Raw genomic sequence first — 17,454 nt, 5'->3', positions numbered from 1 at the left:
AGGGAGCGGGTTGACACAACTCATGGTCTGTACCATTTCAAGCCTGAAGTATTTAAATTTCAGAAAGTTGAAGAAAGTATACAAGAATCTGAGTGGGACTTAAAGATTTCAAAAGTGGTAATGACCTAGGAGTAGCTACACATGGAGTAGCAGGTCTTCCTGGTCTTTCCCTTTGGGGTGAATCACCCTTCCAGGCAGGAAATTACAAACCATGTACTTTTCAGAGAAGTAATCATTTCAAGCAATAGAAAAGAATTAAAAATGAGACATTTACATGGTTACATTTTTCTGGTTTTAAAATTATGTTCTTTGAAATCACTATATCTCACCAACCATGAGATCATGACCTGAGCCAAGATCAAGGGTGGGATGCTTAACCAATTGAGCCATCTAGGCACGACCTACAGGATTTGTTTTTTTAAGGTTTCGGTGTTACCATAAATATTTTTTGGTCATCAATTCTTTTCTTACCTATTATTGGTTGAATGTTATTTTCCATTACAACAATGAACCGATGATATATTCGTATTGCCACATCGCTAAGAATCTGTCTGTATTCTGAAAGGTCAAAATTGTTCAAGCAGTTCTTATTCTGATGTGGACTATTAAGCTTCATGAATTCCTGAAAGTAATTTGAGCATATAAATACATATAAATATTAGAATGCTATAGGCATGCACGAAATTAAAATACTCTCTAATGGCATTATAATCAGCTCCTATACTTCAAAACTTAATGTCTTATTTGTATCAAATGAGCTCTACACGTGTGTGGTAGCCCTTATTTTCTATAACTAACTGTCACTGTACTCACCCTACAAATATGTGCCTCCAGCACCAACAGAACACAGTGGAAAATAACCTCCATGGAAGCTCATAAAAAAACAAAACAAAACTGCAAAGCACCCAAGGAAACAAAGAGGTTTAAGAGGTCAGTAATACAATACATGAGATTCATGACTTAATGATTATAGAGCATAGATCAATCTGAAATATTTTAAGATGTGTGCAATGGACTAAATATTTGTGATGTTCCCAGATTCCTGTGTTGGAGCCTTCACTTCTAGTATGCTTGTATTTGGAGATGGGGCCTGTAAAAAAGTAATTCAGATCAAATGAGGTCATAAGTGTGAGGCCCTCGTCTGATGAGATTAGTGTGCCTTTAATAAAAGACACTAGAAAGTTCAATCTTTCTCTTTCTGCGCCCACACACCAAGGGAAGTCTGTGTGAGGGTATAACGAGAATACAGCCATCCACAAGCCAGAAAGAGAGCACTCACCAGGTACCAGCCATGCTGGCACCCTGGTCTCAGACTTCAGGTTTCTAGAACTGTGAGAAAATAAATTTCTGCGGTTTAAAAGCCTTCTAGTCTGTGGTATTTTGTCATAACAGCCCACCAGCCTAATACAGTATGTTCAATATGTTCAAAGAAATAAAGGAAAAAGAAAGCATTAAGACAAGAAGAGGATATAATGGTAACAGGCATAGGTGAAAACCATAGAAATAGAAATGAATATATAGCAACTGAAAAAAAAACATGTAGAATAGATAGAGCAAAGAACATTGTATATGTGGCTGATGGGGGCAAAGAAAAGGTAAAAAAGTAAATGGTGTTGAATAATATCCTCTTCCATTAATGTCTCACACATGCTTGTTTGTCTTAGATGGGCTGGTCTGTGCCCCCTGCTCCTGTTGGTATTCCTTTTAGTCAGAGGTTGAGTTTTCTCTACTTGTTCCTCCTTTTGTTCTGTAATACTAGTAGAATTACTTTTATATTTTACTCTTCCTTCATTGGGACAATTTGCTATCCACACGGGAAAAGATATGAGGTCATTATCTCAACATCATGGGATAAATAATCACACCAATTCTGGATAGGTAAAAGCATAATTGTGAGCTCCAATTTGAATTACAGAAATACAGAAGAAAGTAGGAGAATAAATTCACGATCTCAGGGCAGGGAAGAATTTCTTGACCGAGACACTAAAACACATCATAAAAGGATAGGATTGATACACCAAAATTCAGAAATTATGTATGATAGACTCCATAAAGAAAAATATAAGACAAGCCATGGTTTATCCATGATAAAGACCTACAAATCATTAAAAAAAAAAAAATCACCTCTAAACAAAATGGAGAACTGATGTCATAGGTAATTTGAAAAGAAACCTAAATGACCAGTGAGCACATGAAATGATTCTTGACCTCATTAGTGATCAAGTAATTGCAATTTAAGTTGACATGGTATCATTTTATACCTATGAGGTTGGTAAATAATTAAAATGTCTGTCAATATCAAGTGTTGGGGAAGGTATGACACTGGAAACTTCATACACTGCATGGGTATGTGCAGGGACAAATGGTAGAAACATTGGGAGAGCAGTAAAACCCTAAAAGCCACTTTGTTATTTCAGGTCAATGAAATTTTGCTCTTTGAGTATTTGAAGGTGGAGAATTCCTTTATGATGTTAGCCCCTTGGGGGCAGAGTTGGAATGGCAAAAGATGTACAGATTATGGAGGAAGATGAGAATCCTGCAGATCCTCTCTGAAGAAACAGCCATGTTGATCTAAAGGTTGTATTTTAGAGTTAGAATACTAAAATCTTCAGAATTTCACAACCAGAATCAAACTTAAAAATCATCTAATCTACCTCATTGATTTAAAACTCAAGGAAAATGGAGGCTTATTATCATGCCCAAGGTCCAGGCCTTTTTCTAGAAGTCTCTGGCTGTGAATCCTGTCCAACCAGTAATGTGAAGCTGGCCTCCTGGCTGAGGAGGAAAGTAGGAAGCCATTTGGAGCAGAGGCTGCCCCAGGAAGTGGGGACATGTCCAATCCCTGTGGTGGGCTCTGCCTCATAAGGAAGTTCTAGACCAGCAGTCAGCACAGAACACAGAGCAGGCGAGTGCCCCTACCTCTTCACCACTGTACTGCTTTAGGCAGTTGAGGAAATGACACGTATTGGAAAGCCAAAAAGATAGCATCTCAAAGTCTTCTAAATGTTCCTTAAAAAAAAAACAAAAAGAAAGAAAGAAAGACAAAGTTGGATTTGGTCACTACTGGTACCTTTGAGCCAAGAACAGATGTATCTTACCTGTTTAGTTAGCTGTTGGCTTTTGATCAAAATGAATTCTTCTTTTATTCACCCAAGATTTTATTAAATTTATATACTGTAATGATAGGCTTTTATGTTTATTTAGCAGGTTATGGTTTGCAAAGTATTTCTGTATAGGTCACTTAGTATGAAGCTTGATACAGGCACTGCAGGAGTGCCTAATAAAGGTAAATCTGGGGACTTGCTTTCTGGAATTCTCATTCTGACTGGGAAGAATGTTGCATACAACATAACATATGCAGGACACAATTATATAGGGGGCTGAGCACCTGCATGGTGGACATAGATGATGCCACAAAAGTTCAGAGGCTGGAAAGATGCTGATGAAAGAGGGCAGCTGAGAAAGCTCCTGAGAAGGGGAGAGAATGCTATCTTGAAGGAAAGGGGTGGAGGGACCAGAGCTCAGAAGCGAGGACTCTCTTGGGAAGAACAGCCCCGCTTGTGGGGCAGCAAGAAGAGGAAGAAAGAAGGTAGAGGTGTGGTGGTCAGAGAGGTAAGAGGAAAACTGGGACAGTCCTGGGATTTGAAGGACAAAGTAGGATGGTTTCAAAGAGGTGGTCTGAAAGCTTCAGTCCCTTAGAGGAGGATAAAAATTAAGGAGAAACCACTGGATTTAGCAAGAGGAATTACTGGTGATCTTTTTGTGCAGTGACAGAGATGAAGCCAGATTGCAGGAACTAACCTGCTAATGTAAGCACCTTGGTGAATGGAGAGGCACAGAGATGCGGGGGCGCAGGGCCAAGTGAGGGCTGCTTTAATGTGCTGTGTGCTGGAGCTGGGGAGGGGCGGTCCTGGACACCAGCAGAGTCAGAGGCAGGGAGCCACTGGGGAAGCGGACTGGGAAAATGTTGGTGAGGAAGGATTTCTATTCCTCATGCCATGCATCTTCTAGTTTCTAAATATTTAAAGATTCCAGAGTGGCAAGAGGAGGCAAGTACCGTGTACCCATGGCCTGGGACACAATGCACGTCTGTCCTAAGGAAACCCATTTTATGAAATTATGGACAGGGAAAACATCAATTTATGGGGGTCTCTTCCCAGAACACCCTGGTGGCTCTTGTGAATATAGTGACTAGAAAGCACGCAAAGCACCAGACAAATGTTAATTTTCTATTCTAACTCCTGATGAATAATGAGTCCTCATGGCCGGACATCTCATACCCTGAAGGGGTAGAAGTGATGGGGGTGTTGGCTACCCGGCTGTAGTCTTGAAGGTAAGGTTTTGGGGTCTGTTGGCACATCTTTATCCTTGGGGATCCCTAACCTAACTTGTCTTTTCCAAACAGCTTGACTTCTTTCACAGAGTGGGTCTCTGACTAATTTAAGGAATCGCGTGATTCACCGAAGACTAGAGGTGAAGAATGGGCCAAGGATGAACCCTTAAGGTGTTCTTAAAATAACTAAAATACCAAAGGCCAATGTCAAAGGCAGTTCCTACCTTAACCACCTGCTTGATGCCACTAATGGTGCTGTTCATGAGGGACTTGAGCATGTTGGCGTCGTTTAGAGAGTCTGCGTAGCGTACACACATGAACAAGATGTGAGCGGGCAGCCCTGGGATCATGTTCACCACCACACCACGAGGCTTCAAGTCTGGAACAGAAAGAGTCAATGAGGACTACAGCTGATCGATAGCCAGCTCTCCCCCTAAGGAGCCTCTGACTATGGGACAAGGGTTATTTGCTTTTCTGTACTTGATACAATGCCTGAATGCACAGGCCTATCTTTTCTCTTTGAGGAATTCAGTCTGGCTCTTTTCTGGCAAAAATATACAGGTACCACCTGTTCCTCTTACTTCCCATTTGCAAAGGACTTTCTCTTTTTTTAAAAAAAAGGCTGAATTTTAGATAGAATTTGTACTTCTTCCTGGCATGGAGACCCTGGATTTCAGCCCTCAATGTAAGGGAAAAACCCTAAGTCCATGCACCCAACTCCAGCCTGTGTGATGAGGATGGGATACGATCTCAGTGATCACATACATCTTTCCTGAATCAGGAAAACAGACACACTATAGTCCTGCAGAGGCGGGCCTCGCTGACCTTGAGAAGAAGAGAATGGCAGGAGGAGACACTGGGGATAAAGGGAAGAGAGAAACTTTATAGAATAAACTCAGGTAAGCAAACAAAGACCTCCCCATGGCTGCATTAAGATAGAGGAATGAAGAGGCCCCACAGCTGTGCACAAGTAAGGCTAGAAAGGAAAGGGTACAGGTGGCTCATGTGCTCTGGTGGGGGAATCACCTAGAAGAAGAGGAAGTTAGGCTACACATAAGCTTTCTGCTTTATCTTGAGACCAGCTTATAGAAAGGCAGCTTTTCTCTCTCCCACTGGAAAACCATATGATTTTTAGGTGAGGACAGTCTAGTAAGATTGGTTCTAAGACCACCAACACTTGAGCATGCACATTGGAACATTCCTGTAACTGAAATGTGTTTGGGAAGCTCCCATCACATTGCCTGCAAATAAAATTCTCAGCAGAAGTCGAATGGGACATGGAACCACAGTTACTTCTGCCATTGCTCCTGTGCTGAGACACAAAGATGAGAGGATGTGTCTTCTATCTGGATCCCATGATTAGACTTTGGAAGGGGTGAGGGCAGTACTTCTTAACTGAGGGCAATTCTGGCTCCCAAGGGACATTTGGCAATGTCTGGAGATGTTTCTTATTGTCATGACTAGGGGTTGTTACTGGTTTCTAGAGAGTAGAAGTCAAGGATGCTACTTAATATTCTACAATACACAGCCCCCACACAACAACCAATTATCTGGTCACCAGTGCCAAGGTTAGGAGACTCTGGGCTAGGAGAAGCAGCAGTGGAGGAAGAGAAATGACTACTCCCACCCATGATGGTAGCAATGACTGACAGAGCAAACATTCAGACTTCCAGGTCTCACTACCGAGAATGAGGTTTTGAATGAGCTTGTCCTCATCTTCTGTCTTGTATTCCAGCATTCCAAGATACTCCTTGGGTCTTGAGGACAAGTGCACATCATTGCCTATAGTCAGAGGCAAACAATCAGCTAAATTCACAGAAACAACTCCCACAGGCTTTATAACGAGACTGCTCTGTCTCTTTCCACCCCATTCTGGCTGGCTTACACACAAATGCCTGCGGCTTTCAGATAAATGGAAACTTGATTAATCCCGAAGAATTCCTCTGGTAGTGATTCTTATCTGCAACTATATCAATGAGTATAGCTGTCACTGAAAGGGCGGAATGATCCTTGAAGGGCTCCTCATGAGTGCCCGGTATGAATCCAACACAGTGCGGATAAGAAAGCAAGCCAAGATGTTGCTTCTGTCTTCAAGATGATGACATCACAGTCAAGGAAACAAGATTCATGAAACAGTAGGTGAGCAAAGTACCAAACTGCATGATCCTAAGAGGGCTGTATTAGCTTCCTATGTGCTGTAACAAGTTACCACAAACTTAGTGGTTTGACATACCACAAATTTTCCTATCTTACGGTGCTGGAGGTCAGAAGACTGAAATGGATCTTACATGTTGGACTACAATCAAAGTATCAGCAGAGCTAAGTTCTGGAAGCTCTAGTGGAGAATCCGCTTCTTGCCTTTTACAGCTTCTAGAGGCTACCCACATCCCCTGGATTGTAGCCTCTGCTTCCTCTGACCTCTGCTTCCATCACCATGTCTGTCTGTCTGTCTCTTTGCTTCTGTTGTCACATCACCTTGTTTCACTCTGGCATTCCTGCCCCTCTCTTATGAGGTCTCTTGTGATTATACTGGGTCCACCTAGATTAATCCAAGGTAATCTCCCCATCTCAAGATCCTCAATTTAATCACATTGGCAAAAATCCCTTTTGTTGTGTAAATAACACACCCACAGGTTCTGAGGACTGTGATGTGGACATCTTTGGGTGAGCCAGAGTCTGCCTTCTGGTCACCAAAGATTCATGTCCATTCTGAGAAGAGATGTAATGCAGAAGCAGAGGTCAGAAAGATTTTTTTTAATGTAATTTATTGTCAAACTGGCTAACATAGAGTATGTACAGTGTGCTCTTGGTTTTGGGGGTAGATTCCCGTGGTTCATCACTTACATATAACACCCAGTCTCATCCCAACAAGTACCCTCCTCAATGCCCATCACCCCTTTTTCCCTCCCCTCCACCCCCCATCAACCCTCAGTTTGTTCTCTGTATTTAAGAGTCTCTTATGGTTTGCCTCCCTGTTTGTAACTTATTTTTCCTTCTCCTTCCCCATGGTCTTCTGTTAAGTTTCTCAAGTTCCACATATGAGTGAAAACATATGATATCTGTCTTTCTCTGACTGACTTACTTCACTTAGCATCATTCCTTCCATTTCCATCTATGTTGCTGCAAATGGCATGATTTCATTCTTTCTCATTGCCAAGTAGCATTCCATTGTATATATAAACCACATCTTCTTTATCCATTCATCAGTTGATGGATATTTAGGCTCTTTTCATAATTTGGCTATTGTTGAAAGCACTGCTATAAACACTGGGATACATGTGCCCCTATGAATCAGCGAGAGAAAGATTTGAAGATGCTATGCTGCTGAATTTGAAGATGGAGGAAGGGACCCATAAGCCAAGAAATGTGGGTGGCCTCTAGAAGCTGGAGAGGCAAGGGACAGGATTCTCCACTAAAGCCTCCAGAAGGAACTCAGCTCTGCTAACATGTTGATTTTAACTCTGTGAAAAACATTTTGGACTTCTGACCTCCAGGACCGTAAGATAATAAATTTGTGTTCCACTAAGTCACTAATTTTATGCTGATTTGTTACAGCAGCTACAGGAAATTCACACAGGGGCCATGAGAATGTACACAGAAGTGGGTTGGAACTGTTAAAAAATGAAGGAGGTAGCACACCCGTTGGGCCAAGAAAGGTGAGTAGGGTCTGGTGGGTGAAAAAGAAGGTGATGCAAGTACTGTTAACAAAACTTTCTTACTACTGCACGAGACTTTCTCCTGTTAATTTAATAAATTAGCTCTGTTCCCTTGGAAACTAATAAAGGTAGAACGCCAACTGTTTTAGTAAGCAATGCTGTTTATGATAAGAATGATACTGCAGCCTGTTAAGCTTTCTGATGACCGTGTCCCTGCTGATGACTTGAAGGCAGCTCAGGGCCAGAACCACATAGCTAAATTGCTCCTTCATTCTTGACTCTCGAAACGGTGTGTTGCTAAGTGTTTGTTGTTTTAAGTTGCTAAATTTGGGGATAGTTTGTTATATGACAATGGATAACTAACATGAAGGGAAGCTGATGTATTCCACTTAGACACATTGAGTTGGAGGAGGTAATAGGAAGGCAAAGGAGATAGTCTTGGAGACAAAAAAGGACCAGGACTCAAGAAAAAAACTGAGGAGTGGGAGGTGGAGTTTGGAAGTCCTTATGTTGAGATGGCAGTTCATTCACTCATTCCAAAAACAGGGACACAATGGGAGCTTTGAGAGGGCAGACATGATTTATCATTATTGAGGGAGAAATCCTCATGTTGCTGTTGGGCATTTTGAGTTTGAGGTGAGAGTTGAATAAAGAATAATAAAGGAGGGGCGCCTGGGTGGCGCAGTCGGTTGAGCGTCCGACTTCAGCCAGGTCACGATCTCGCGGTCCGTGAGTTCAAGCCCCGCGTCGGGCTCTGGGCTGATGGCTCGGAGCCTGGAGCCTGTTTCCGATTCTGTGTCTCCCTCTCTCTCTGCCCCTCCCCTGTTCATGCTCTGTCTGTCTCTCTCTGTCCCAAAAATAAATAAAAAACGTTGAAAAAAAAATTAAAAAAAAAAAAAGAATAATAAAGGAGCTCTTCAAAAGTGTGAATACAGTAAAAGGAACAGAGAGTTCAAGGTACAGACTTAGTGGTCCAGTTTGGGAGGAAAAGGAAGTGATACGAAACATGAGTCAAGAACATTAGAAGAGAGAAGTCAGAAAAGTTCAGACTCAGAAGCAGGTGAAGGAAAGAAAAGCCTAGGGGCCTTTTCACAGGAGTTCATGAGGACATTCAAAATGTGAAGTTCATATTCAGGACTACTGTCTGGCTTCTTAGCTCTCTACTTCTTTCTTCTAATAGAAATGGAGATATTAATCCTCTGTAACTGGGAGAGGAAGAGAATTTCAAAGCAGTTAGTTTGAAACTTGATTACAGTTTCACTTTTAAAAGGGGAGAGTTAATAGCAGAAGAGGTTAAAAGTATTCATTACAGGGTGTCCCTTGCAATTACATGAGTGCATCTAGAATTATCTGAGGGCTGGTGAGCTAGCCTCGGCCCAAAGGATCTTTCCATTAGTCTATCACTGAGCCCCCAACCTCACCCGTTGACAATCACTCCTTTGAGTTTTAAAGACTCTGGACCACATCAGGAATCAAACGGTGCCTGTGGACCTTAGCTGACAGTTCCAAAAAGTAGGAAAGGGAATGTTATTTTTCCTACCCTTTTCAATCGTCTTGCTTAGAGTTTTAACTTGATCTTGGAGCTTTTTAATCACTCTGTCCTTCATGTCTAACTCCTCTTCAAGATCCTACAGAAATCAAAAGAAACAAGGACATGAGCTTAGAAGCATCTTAATCTATTTTTTGGTAACAGTTTTAGTGAACAATAATTCACATACCATCTAATTCATTCAAAAAGTGTACACGAAATGGTTTTCTAAAGTCAGCTGTACAAACATCACCATTACCGATTTCTAGAACATTTTTATCACACCAAAAAGAAACCTGTAACTTTCAGCAGTCACCCTCTTGTTCCCCTATTCCCTTCTAGTCCTTGGTAATCACTAATCTGTTTTATGATTCTATATTATTTGCTTCTTCTGGACACTTAATATAAATGGAATCATATAATATGTGGCCTTTTGTGTCTGGCTTCTTTCACTTAGCATGTTTTTGAGGCTCATCCATGTTGTACTATGTGTATTTCATTCCTTTTTGTGGCTGAAAAACACCCTATTGTATGGATATGCCATATTTATCTTGATCAATTTTTTCTTACTAAAGTAGTGCCCCTTGCAGATAATTTAGAAATATGAATGTGTGAAAATAGGTTCTCTGGATATCAGAGTCTGGAGGCAGAGAAACTTCAGAGGTTTGGGTCCTGGCTTTGTGTTTCCTTCCTAATAATGGAGTGGCCTTGCTCATGCTGAATTTGGCTCAAAAACCAGCAGGGTCCCGGATGCCTACAAATATGTCTTAGAAAGGGCAAAATGTTTGGGCTCTTCCTAAATCCCAAAGGTTTTGGCCCAGAAAAGATTCAGGCTTCTCAGATCCAGCAGTACCCACCATACAATCACTATAGCCATGTGCCCTCTGGGGACTCTCAGGGCCAATGGAAACTGTGCTGTTTCTACTCTGTGGCTCCCTCTCCCTTCCAACAGTTCTCCCGGTGAACAAGGATTTTGTTCAGAGTGTTCATCATAGTGTTATTACTTGTAGCCAAAAAATCCAATGTCCAACAATAGTGGGTAGAATAAATTGTTGTGTATCCTATGACTTAGGTATTAAAATGACAGCTTGCATATATTATCAATGACAATGGGAAAGTATTTCAATATAGTGTGAGAAAAAATATAGAATTTAAAACTTTATATGCAGTATGACCCCAATTTTATAAAATGTGTATCACCATGGTAGAAAAAAGAAGAAAGGAATAAAATAAATCAAAATGTGAACAGTGGTTTCCTCCAGGCTCTCATTGACTGGTGACTTTTTTTATTATTAGATGAATTTTAGGATGGGCTGAGATAGGAGGGAAGGAACTGTACCCACACCCCTACTTGTAAGAACAGATAAAGTTCTTAATGTGTTTCTCCAGAGACACAGAACTGAGACCCCAGGGACACACAGAGGCACTGCTGTGGAAGTCAGGACAGCCACCCACACGTGCTCAGTAGGAAGCTGCTTCTCTACTGTCTGAATACAGGCTATTCACTGAGAAAGTTCTATCTCCTTCAAAAAAAGTTGGACATCATCTAGGTGCCCCTGACTGGAACTTGTTACTTTCTATTAAATGTTAAACTCTTTGGATCTCTTTAGATATAATTCTTCATCAAAGTTAAATCCTGATATTGCAAAATAAGATTTTACCCCCTCATGGTTTTCTGTGAGATAATGGGGGGTCCTTATGGTACTGGCACAAAATAGGCACATAGATCAATATAACAGAATAGGAAACTCAGAAATGAACCCACAAGTATATGGGCAATTAATCTTTGACAAAGCAGGAAAGAATAACTAGAGGACAGTCACTTTAAGAAATGGTGTTGGAAAAGCTGGACAGTAACATGCAAAAGAATGACATAGAACTACTTTCTTATAACATACACAAAAATAAGCTCCAAATGGATGAATACCTAAATATGAGACAGGAAACCATCAAAATACTAGGAGAACAAAGGCAGTAGCCCCTTTGACATCGGCCATAGCAACTTCTTTATACTTAGGTCTCCTGAGGCCAGGGAAAAAAGCAAAAACAAACTATTGGGACGTCATCAAGATAAAAAGCTTCTGCAAAGTGAAGGAAACAATCAACAAAACTAAAAGGCAATCTACAGAAAGGGAGATGATATTTGCAAATGACATATCTGAGAAAGGGTTAGTATCCAAAATCTATAAAGAACTTATAGAACTCAGCACCCAAAAATCAAATAATCCAGTTGAAAAATGGGCAGAAGACATGAACAGACATTTTTCCAAAGAAGACATCCAGATGGCTAACAGACACCTGAAAACATGCTTAACATCACTCATCACCTGGGAAATAAAAATCACAACTACAATAAGCTATTACTTTATTCCTGTCAGAATGGCTAAAACCAACAACACAGGAAACCGCAGGTGTTGGTGAAGATGTGAATATAGGGGAACCCCCTTACATTGGGGGTCAGTGTAATAAGTCAGTCAGAAAAAGACAAATACCATATGATTTCATTCATATGCAAACTGGTGCAGCCACTCTGAAAAAGAGTACGGAGTTTCCTTAAAAAGTTAGAACTAGAACTACCCTACAATTCAGCAACTGCACTATTAAGTATTCACCCAAAGGATACAAAAATACTGATTCAGAGTATTTAATGCTGTTGTAATATTTGATAATACTGCTATAAACATTGCACCCCAATGTTTATAGCAGCATTATCAACAATAGCCAAATTATGGAAATAGCCAAAGTGTCCATTGACTGATGAATGGATAAACAAGATGTCTACACACACAGACAGACAGACAGACACACACACACACACACACACGCGTGTGTGCACACAATGGAATACTACTCAGCGATGAAAAAGAATGAAATCTTGCCATTTGCAATGATGTGGCTGGAACTAGAGAGTATTATGCTAAGCGAAATAAGTCAGTCAAAGAAAGATGAATATAATATGATTTCATTCCTGTGTGGAATTTAAGAAACAAAACAGATGAACATAGGGGGTAAAAAAGAGGCAAACCAGAAAACAGACTTTTAACTATGGAGAACAAATTGAGGGTTGCTGGAGGTGAGGTGGGTAGGGGGATGGGTTAAATGGGTTATGGGTATTAAGGAGGGCATTTGTTGTGATGAGGACTGGATGTTGTATGTCAATGATGAATCATTAGATTCTACACCTGAAACCAATGTTATTCTGTATGTTAACTAACTGGAATTTAAATAAAAACTTTGGGGGAAAAAAAAGAAATGGCGGGTCCTGACAATAGGATGCAGAGCCTGGGATGCAGCCTGTCCAGGGTGCTGACCACTGCCCAGGGACCCCTCCGCTGGTCATAGACTTGGGAGGCTCAAAGGCCAGGAAGCGGCCTGAGCAGTCTGACTCCCAGGAAAGTGGCCCATGGGCCATGATGGTGCTTCTCAGGCTTGTGGGTTTCACACACCAATAAAATTTCAAAAGAATTGCTGGGGACTGACTTAGAGTAGCTGAATTTCTTTCTGACAAGGGCATTTAAAATGTGATGAAGATTTTAACAGTTTAAGGTGTCTGTCATCTACCATCATGATCATTTCACAGAAGAACATTTTGACTTGAAAAACTGTAGGAAGGGCACACCTGCAAAGCAAGGAGGGCCCCTCACTATGGAAAGTCTTGCTTAGGGAAGTTCCCACATCAGCCTGTCATTCTCGGTGTGTTCTGGACCAGAATGGGTGAGACAGGTGCCATCTGTAGGACAGTGCTCATGTCTCCTCTCATCCTCCCTTTACTTTATCGGACACTTTGCTTGTGTGGCCTGTGCTAAGCCCCCAAGGCTCAGCAGCAGGCTATAACCTCAGAGACCACCTGTCTCCCGAGAGCAGGAAACACACTGCTCTCACGGTGGCTGTTCATTGCATGCGTTAGGTGACATGTTCCCCCCGCCCTCCTTCAGTGACATCTGCACACAGTCATTTATCAAGTTGGGAAACTTCTTACCCTATTTTCCATAGTGAGCCGAGATGCTTCCTGTCGGAAACTACTCTTCACTTCACTTTCACTTTCAAATTGCTTCTTCAAGAGCTCGCTGGCCTGCTGCATTTCTTGAATCTTACTGATCAGCTTCTCTTTCTCTTTGGTGTGTATTTCATTTTGGGCCTCTAAGGTCCTGACAAAGGGATAAAGGAAATTGTATAACAGTTTGACTGTCATGGAGAAGTCACTCATTGTCATAGCAAAAACTAATTATTTCCAAAGACAGAAAAATACTTTGGCCAATGTATGTATAAGGTGAATAGTACTTGAGTAGAAATGTCCTCGAAGTGGGGGTGGGGGCAAAGATCAGGGCTGGCTGTGTATATAATTGTCTATGACTGCCCTGGTCTCCTTAACCTGATGGAGATTCTTGCCTCCACTCCACCAGGGGCTGCTGAGGGCTCCCACGAGGCATCCACACCCACTCACGCCCTTAAGACAGAAAGCCCGATGATTATCTCCTTCGTGAAAGGCCTGGGGACCAGACTCTCAAAAAGCCAGGGATCAGAAAGAAGCAGCAGCCCATCAAGAGTTCCAAGACAGTGTCTCCCCACTTTCCTACTCTTTGGGGCCCTCATTTCATCCCTCTCCTACCAATGAAGTCACATGACTAAAAATGTTCTCTAGGACATATTGTGTCCATGTATTGCTCTGAAAATCAAGTGTATCAGTGAGCTGGCAGCAAAAATTTTCCTCACGAGGCTCCACCAGAGCGCCAGGCCCTCTGCTGGTCAGAATGCAAATTTGGGGGGATTAACAGTGAAGATTTTCTGTCAGCACAGATTTCAAGTCTTACTCTAAACGGTTTGCTGTAAGAAAATCTCTTCTCTCACACACAATCTTATCTCATCAGTTTTTTAAACAGATTATCTGTGTGTGTGGCATGACATTCTAACAGTATAAAAGAGTATGTGGTGAGAAGTAAGTCCCCTTCCCTCCCCTGTGTGCCAGCCATCCAGTTACCCTCCCTGGAAGCAGGCGATGTTTTGGTTCTTGTATGTTTTCCCAGGGTGTGTGTGTGTGTACATATGTGTTTCTTTCCTTCACATTTAAATGGTAATGCATCATATTACCTTAATCAGCGCCTTGCTGTTTTGGCTTAATAACATATGTTGGTATCTCCCACAATTTCGGAAAAGAAAAGCATTTACGTGAGCATGAACATCACAAACATACACATTAATACTTACTTTCTTTGTGTTCCCTCCTCTTCTTGATTGCGGTTCAACTGGTTAGACAATTCTTCCAGTTTTCCTGTAGTGAGAAGACCTGCCATGATTTGGGGGGCTATATGGCACCCTGATTCGGATTTGGTCGTGCTTTCAGTTATCAGGGGTCCTAAGCTGTTTCCTGGTAGAGGTTTTGTTTGGTCTGAACAATGTTTAAAAATTTTTAGGTGTGCCTGGGTGGCTCAGTCAGTTAAGCATCCGACTTTGACTCAGGTCATGATCTCTCAGTTCATAAGTTTGAGCCCCACGTCGGGCTCTGCGCTGACAGCTCAGATCCTGGAGTCTGCTTCAGATTCTGTATTTCCCTCTCTCTCTGTCCCTTCCCCACTCATGCTCTGTCTCTTTCTCCAAAATAAAAAGACAAAAAATTAAAAAATTTTAAAGCCATTATTCTAAAGTTGTCATATTTCATATAAAAATATGGATTTCTGGCTTTTCTTTAAAAATAGGATCAAGGGCACCTGGGTGGCTCAGTCGGTTAAGCGTCCAACTCCTGGTTCGGGTTCAGATCATGATCTCACAGTTCCTGAGTTTGAGCCCCACATTGGGTACTGCGCTGACAGTGCAGAGCCTGCTTAGAATTCTTTCTCTCCCTCTCTCTCTCTCTGCACCTCCCACATGCTTTCTCTCTCTCTCTCTCTCAATAAATTAATTAAAAATTTTTGAGTTAAAAAAATAAGACTATCAAACAACACTGGGGCCAATTTGCCTACTTGGCAACAATCAATGGAGCTCGGAGGCTGGGACACCTTACTGCCTCCTCCACTCAGCCCCCTTTTCACATTTGTCACTTGGCTGGGCCCCTGGAGAATCAGAGTCTGAGATCCCTGGGTACAATGACTTTTCTGTCATTTCAAGGACACAGGAAACCATCTTCTAAAAGTACTTCCGTGACAGTTGCAGGTACCTTTCATGCTTTCAGTTTGTTCATTCAGGCGGATTTCCAGATCTTGCTTCTGCTTCTCCAGCTCTGAAATTTGCTGTTTGAAGTCTGGGATCATCTTTAGAGAAGAATCAGAAATATTTGAATATAAAACGCTTTCATCTCTGAACTTTAAAATCTCAGAGCTACTCAGAAGCAAACTGAACCCTCTAGGAGTCTAACCCCAAGGAGCGTACATCTAGCATAGTTATGTGTGAGGGCCAGCTGAGGTGTTAGACTGGTTTGGCATTATGGTCTTATACCTCAGGATCTGTACAGTCGCAAGCAATACCAGCATGTTCAGAGGGACTGGTTCTCACATGCTACAACCTTCTCTCCAGGGGGAGAAGGAAGTACACAGTCTGGAGGGCATCACGGGGGAGAGGGGCTCTGCTGAGATGAGGGCAATGTGAGCAAACAGAGAGCAGCCTCTTTGGCCAAGGCCCAGAGATGCCATCTCCTCATCCAGGAACAGGAAAATCATCTCAAAGAGGTCCCCCCGCGCCCTGTGAATTCCAGGCAGTGCATTGCTCTGTTAGTGGAGGTCTGGAATGGGCCAGTATGTCTCACAGTCCTCTGTCCTTGTCTTCTGTATTTCTTTAAATGTCATTCACCTCCACCCTCCGTTATGTAAATGGCTTTTCTGTCGTCCAAGTTTGTAAGAACAACTGTGCTTCTGAAGCAAATGAAGAAAACTTGTTTGTGCATGAAGATGTATGTTCCACATTATTCCTCACTAACATTTCATCCAAAGAATAAACAAAGACACGAAGGGCCTTAATCACCGTTCCACATGTTTGCTGTGCCCACGGTCACGTCTCCTCACCTGGGACGCAGCCTTGCAATTTCCTAACACTCTCAGGTTAGGCAGAGGAGAAGGAAATGGTAAGAAAGGTGACAAGGTGCAGCCTCTAGAGAGGTGGCTTGAGAAACCCCAGGAAAGTGTGGTATCATGGAAGGCGGCAGAACAAAAGCAGGCATGAAGAGGGAGTGATGATGTCACCAGATGTTGCTGAGAGACAAGAAGAGGGTGAAAAAGAAGGTGGCTGTGGGGTAAATGGGGGATGAGTTGAGAAATCAGTGAGGTGGCCACTGAGAAGTCTGGCCAGCTCCCCCCAAAAAATGGGGTGGTGACTGCAGGTGATGTGGGGTTAAGAAAGGGATGTTCTTTGAGAGATTCCTATAGCATTTCTCGGTGGCTAGAGGCTTGAGTTGGAAGAAAAGATGAGACAAACTCAGAAGGAAGGAATCTTGGAAGAGAGAAGCCCTTGAAAAAATGAGATAAGAGGCACATCATCTCTGCTCACAGCACAAACAGAAGGATGGACCTGAACACATGTCCCACTCAAGAGTTACCCTTCTTACCTTAGGGTTTTTTTGTCACTTGCCAAGGGGTTAGGGCTAGACTTAAAATACATAGGTTTAAACACACACACACACACACACACACACACACACACACAACCAGAATTTGGACCCATTCTATGGTAAACAAACCCCTTCTCACATCAAAGTGCTTTCCAGCCTAGGGTAATTTTATAGATTTATCTTCTTTGTAAAAAATAATTAATTAATTTTAAAAACAAAGTTCTTTTTTTTTTAAGTTTATTTATTTTGAGGGAGAGAGAGCGAGGATGAGCCAGGGAGGGCCAGAGTGAAAGGGAGAGAGAATCCCAAGGAGGCTCTTCACTGTCAGTACAGAGCCTGACATGGGGCTCAAACTCAGGAACTGTGAGATCATGACCTGAGCCAAAATCAAGAGTTGGGCCCT

General features: G+C 42.1%; 1 protein-coding gene across 1 annotated transcript in view; it reads right to left on the bottom strand.

Moving 5' to 3' along the window:
- MYO5C (myosin VC) overlaps positions 1-17,454 on the bottom strand; it is a 102,817-nt gene that overhangs the window by 15,982 nt on the left and 69,381 nt on the right. The window contains exons 30-37 of the mRNA XM_060618503.3: positions 15,669-15,762; positions 14,723-14,786; positions 13,497-13,665; positions 9,530-9,617; positions 6,017-6,115; positions 4,558-4,712; positions 2,920-3,009; positions 472-622 (exon numbers count right to left, since the gene is read on the bottom strand). Of these exons, the coding sequence (XP_060474486.3) occupies positions 472-622; positions 2,920-3,009; positions 4,558-4,712; positions 6,017-6,115; positions 9,530-9,617; positions 13,497-13,665; positions 14,723-14,786; positions 15,669-15,762 (910 nt within the window). The remainder of the gene's footprint in view (positions 1-471; positions 623-2,919; positions 3,010-4,557; positions 4,713-6,016; positions 6,116-9,529; positions 9,618-13,496; positions 13,666-14,722; positions 14,787-15,668; positions 15,763-17,454) is intronic.

Source organism: Panthera onca, chromosome B3 (assembly GCF_046562875.1).
Source record: "Panthera onca isolate mPanOnc1 chromosome B3, mPanOnc1 haplotype 2, whole genome shotgun sequence".
Lineage (NCBI taxonomy): Eukaryota > Metazoa > Chordata > Mammalia > Carnivora > Felidae > Panthera > Panthera onca.
This window is presented reverse-complemented; position numbering and strand designations above follow the sequence as displayed.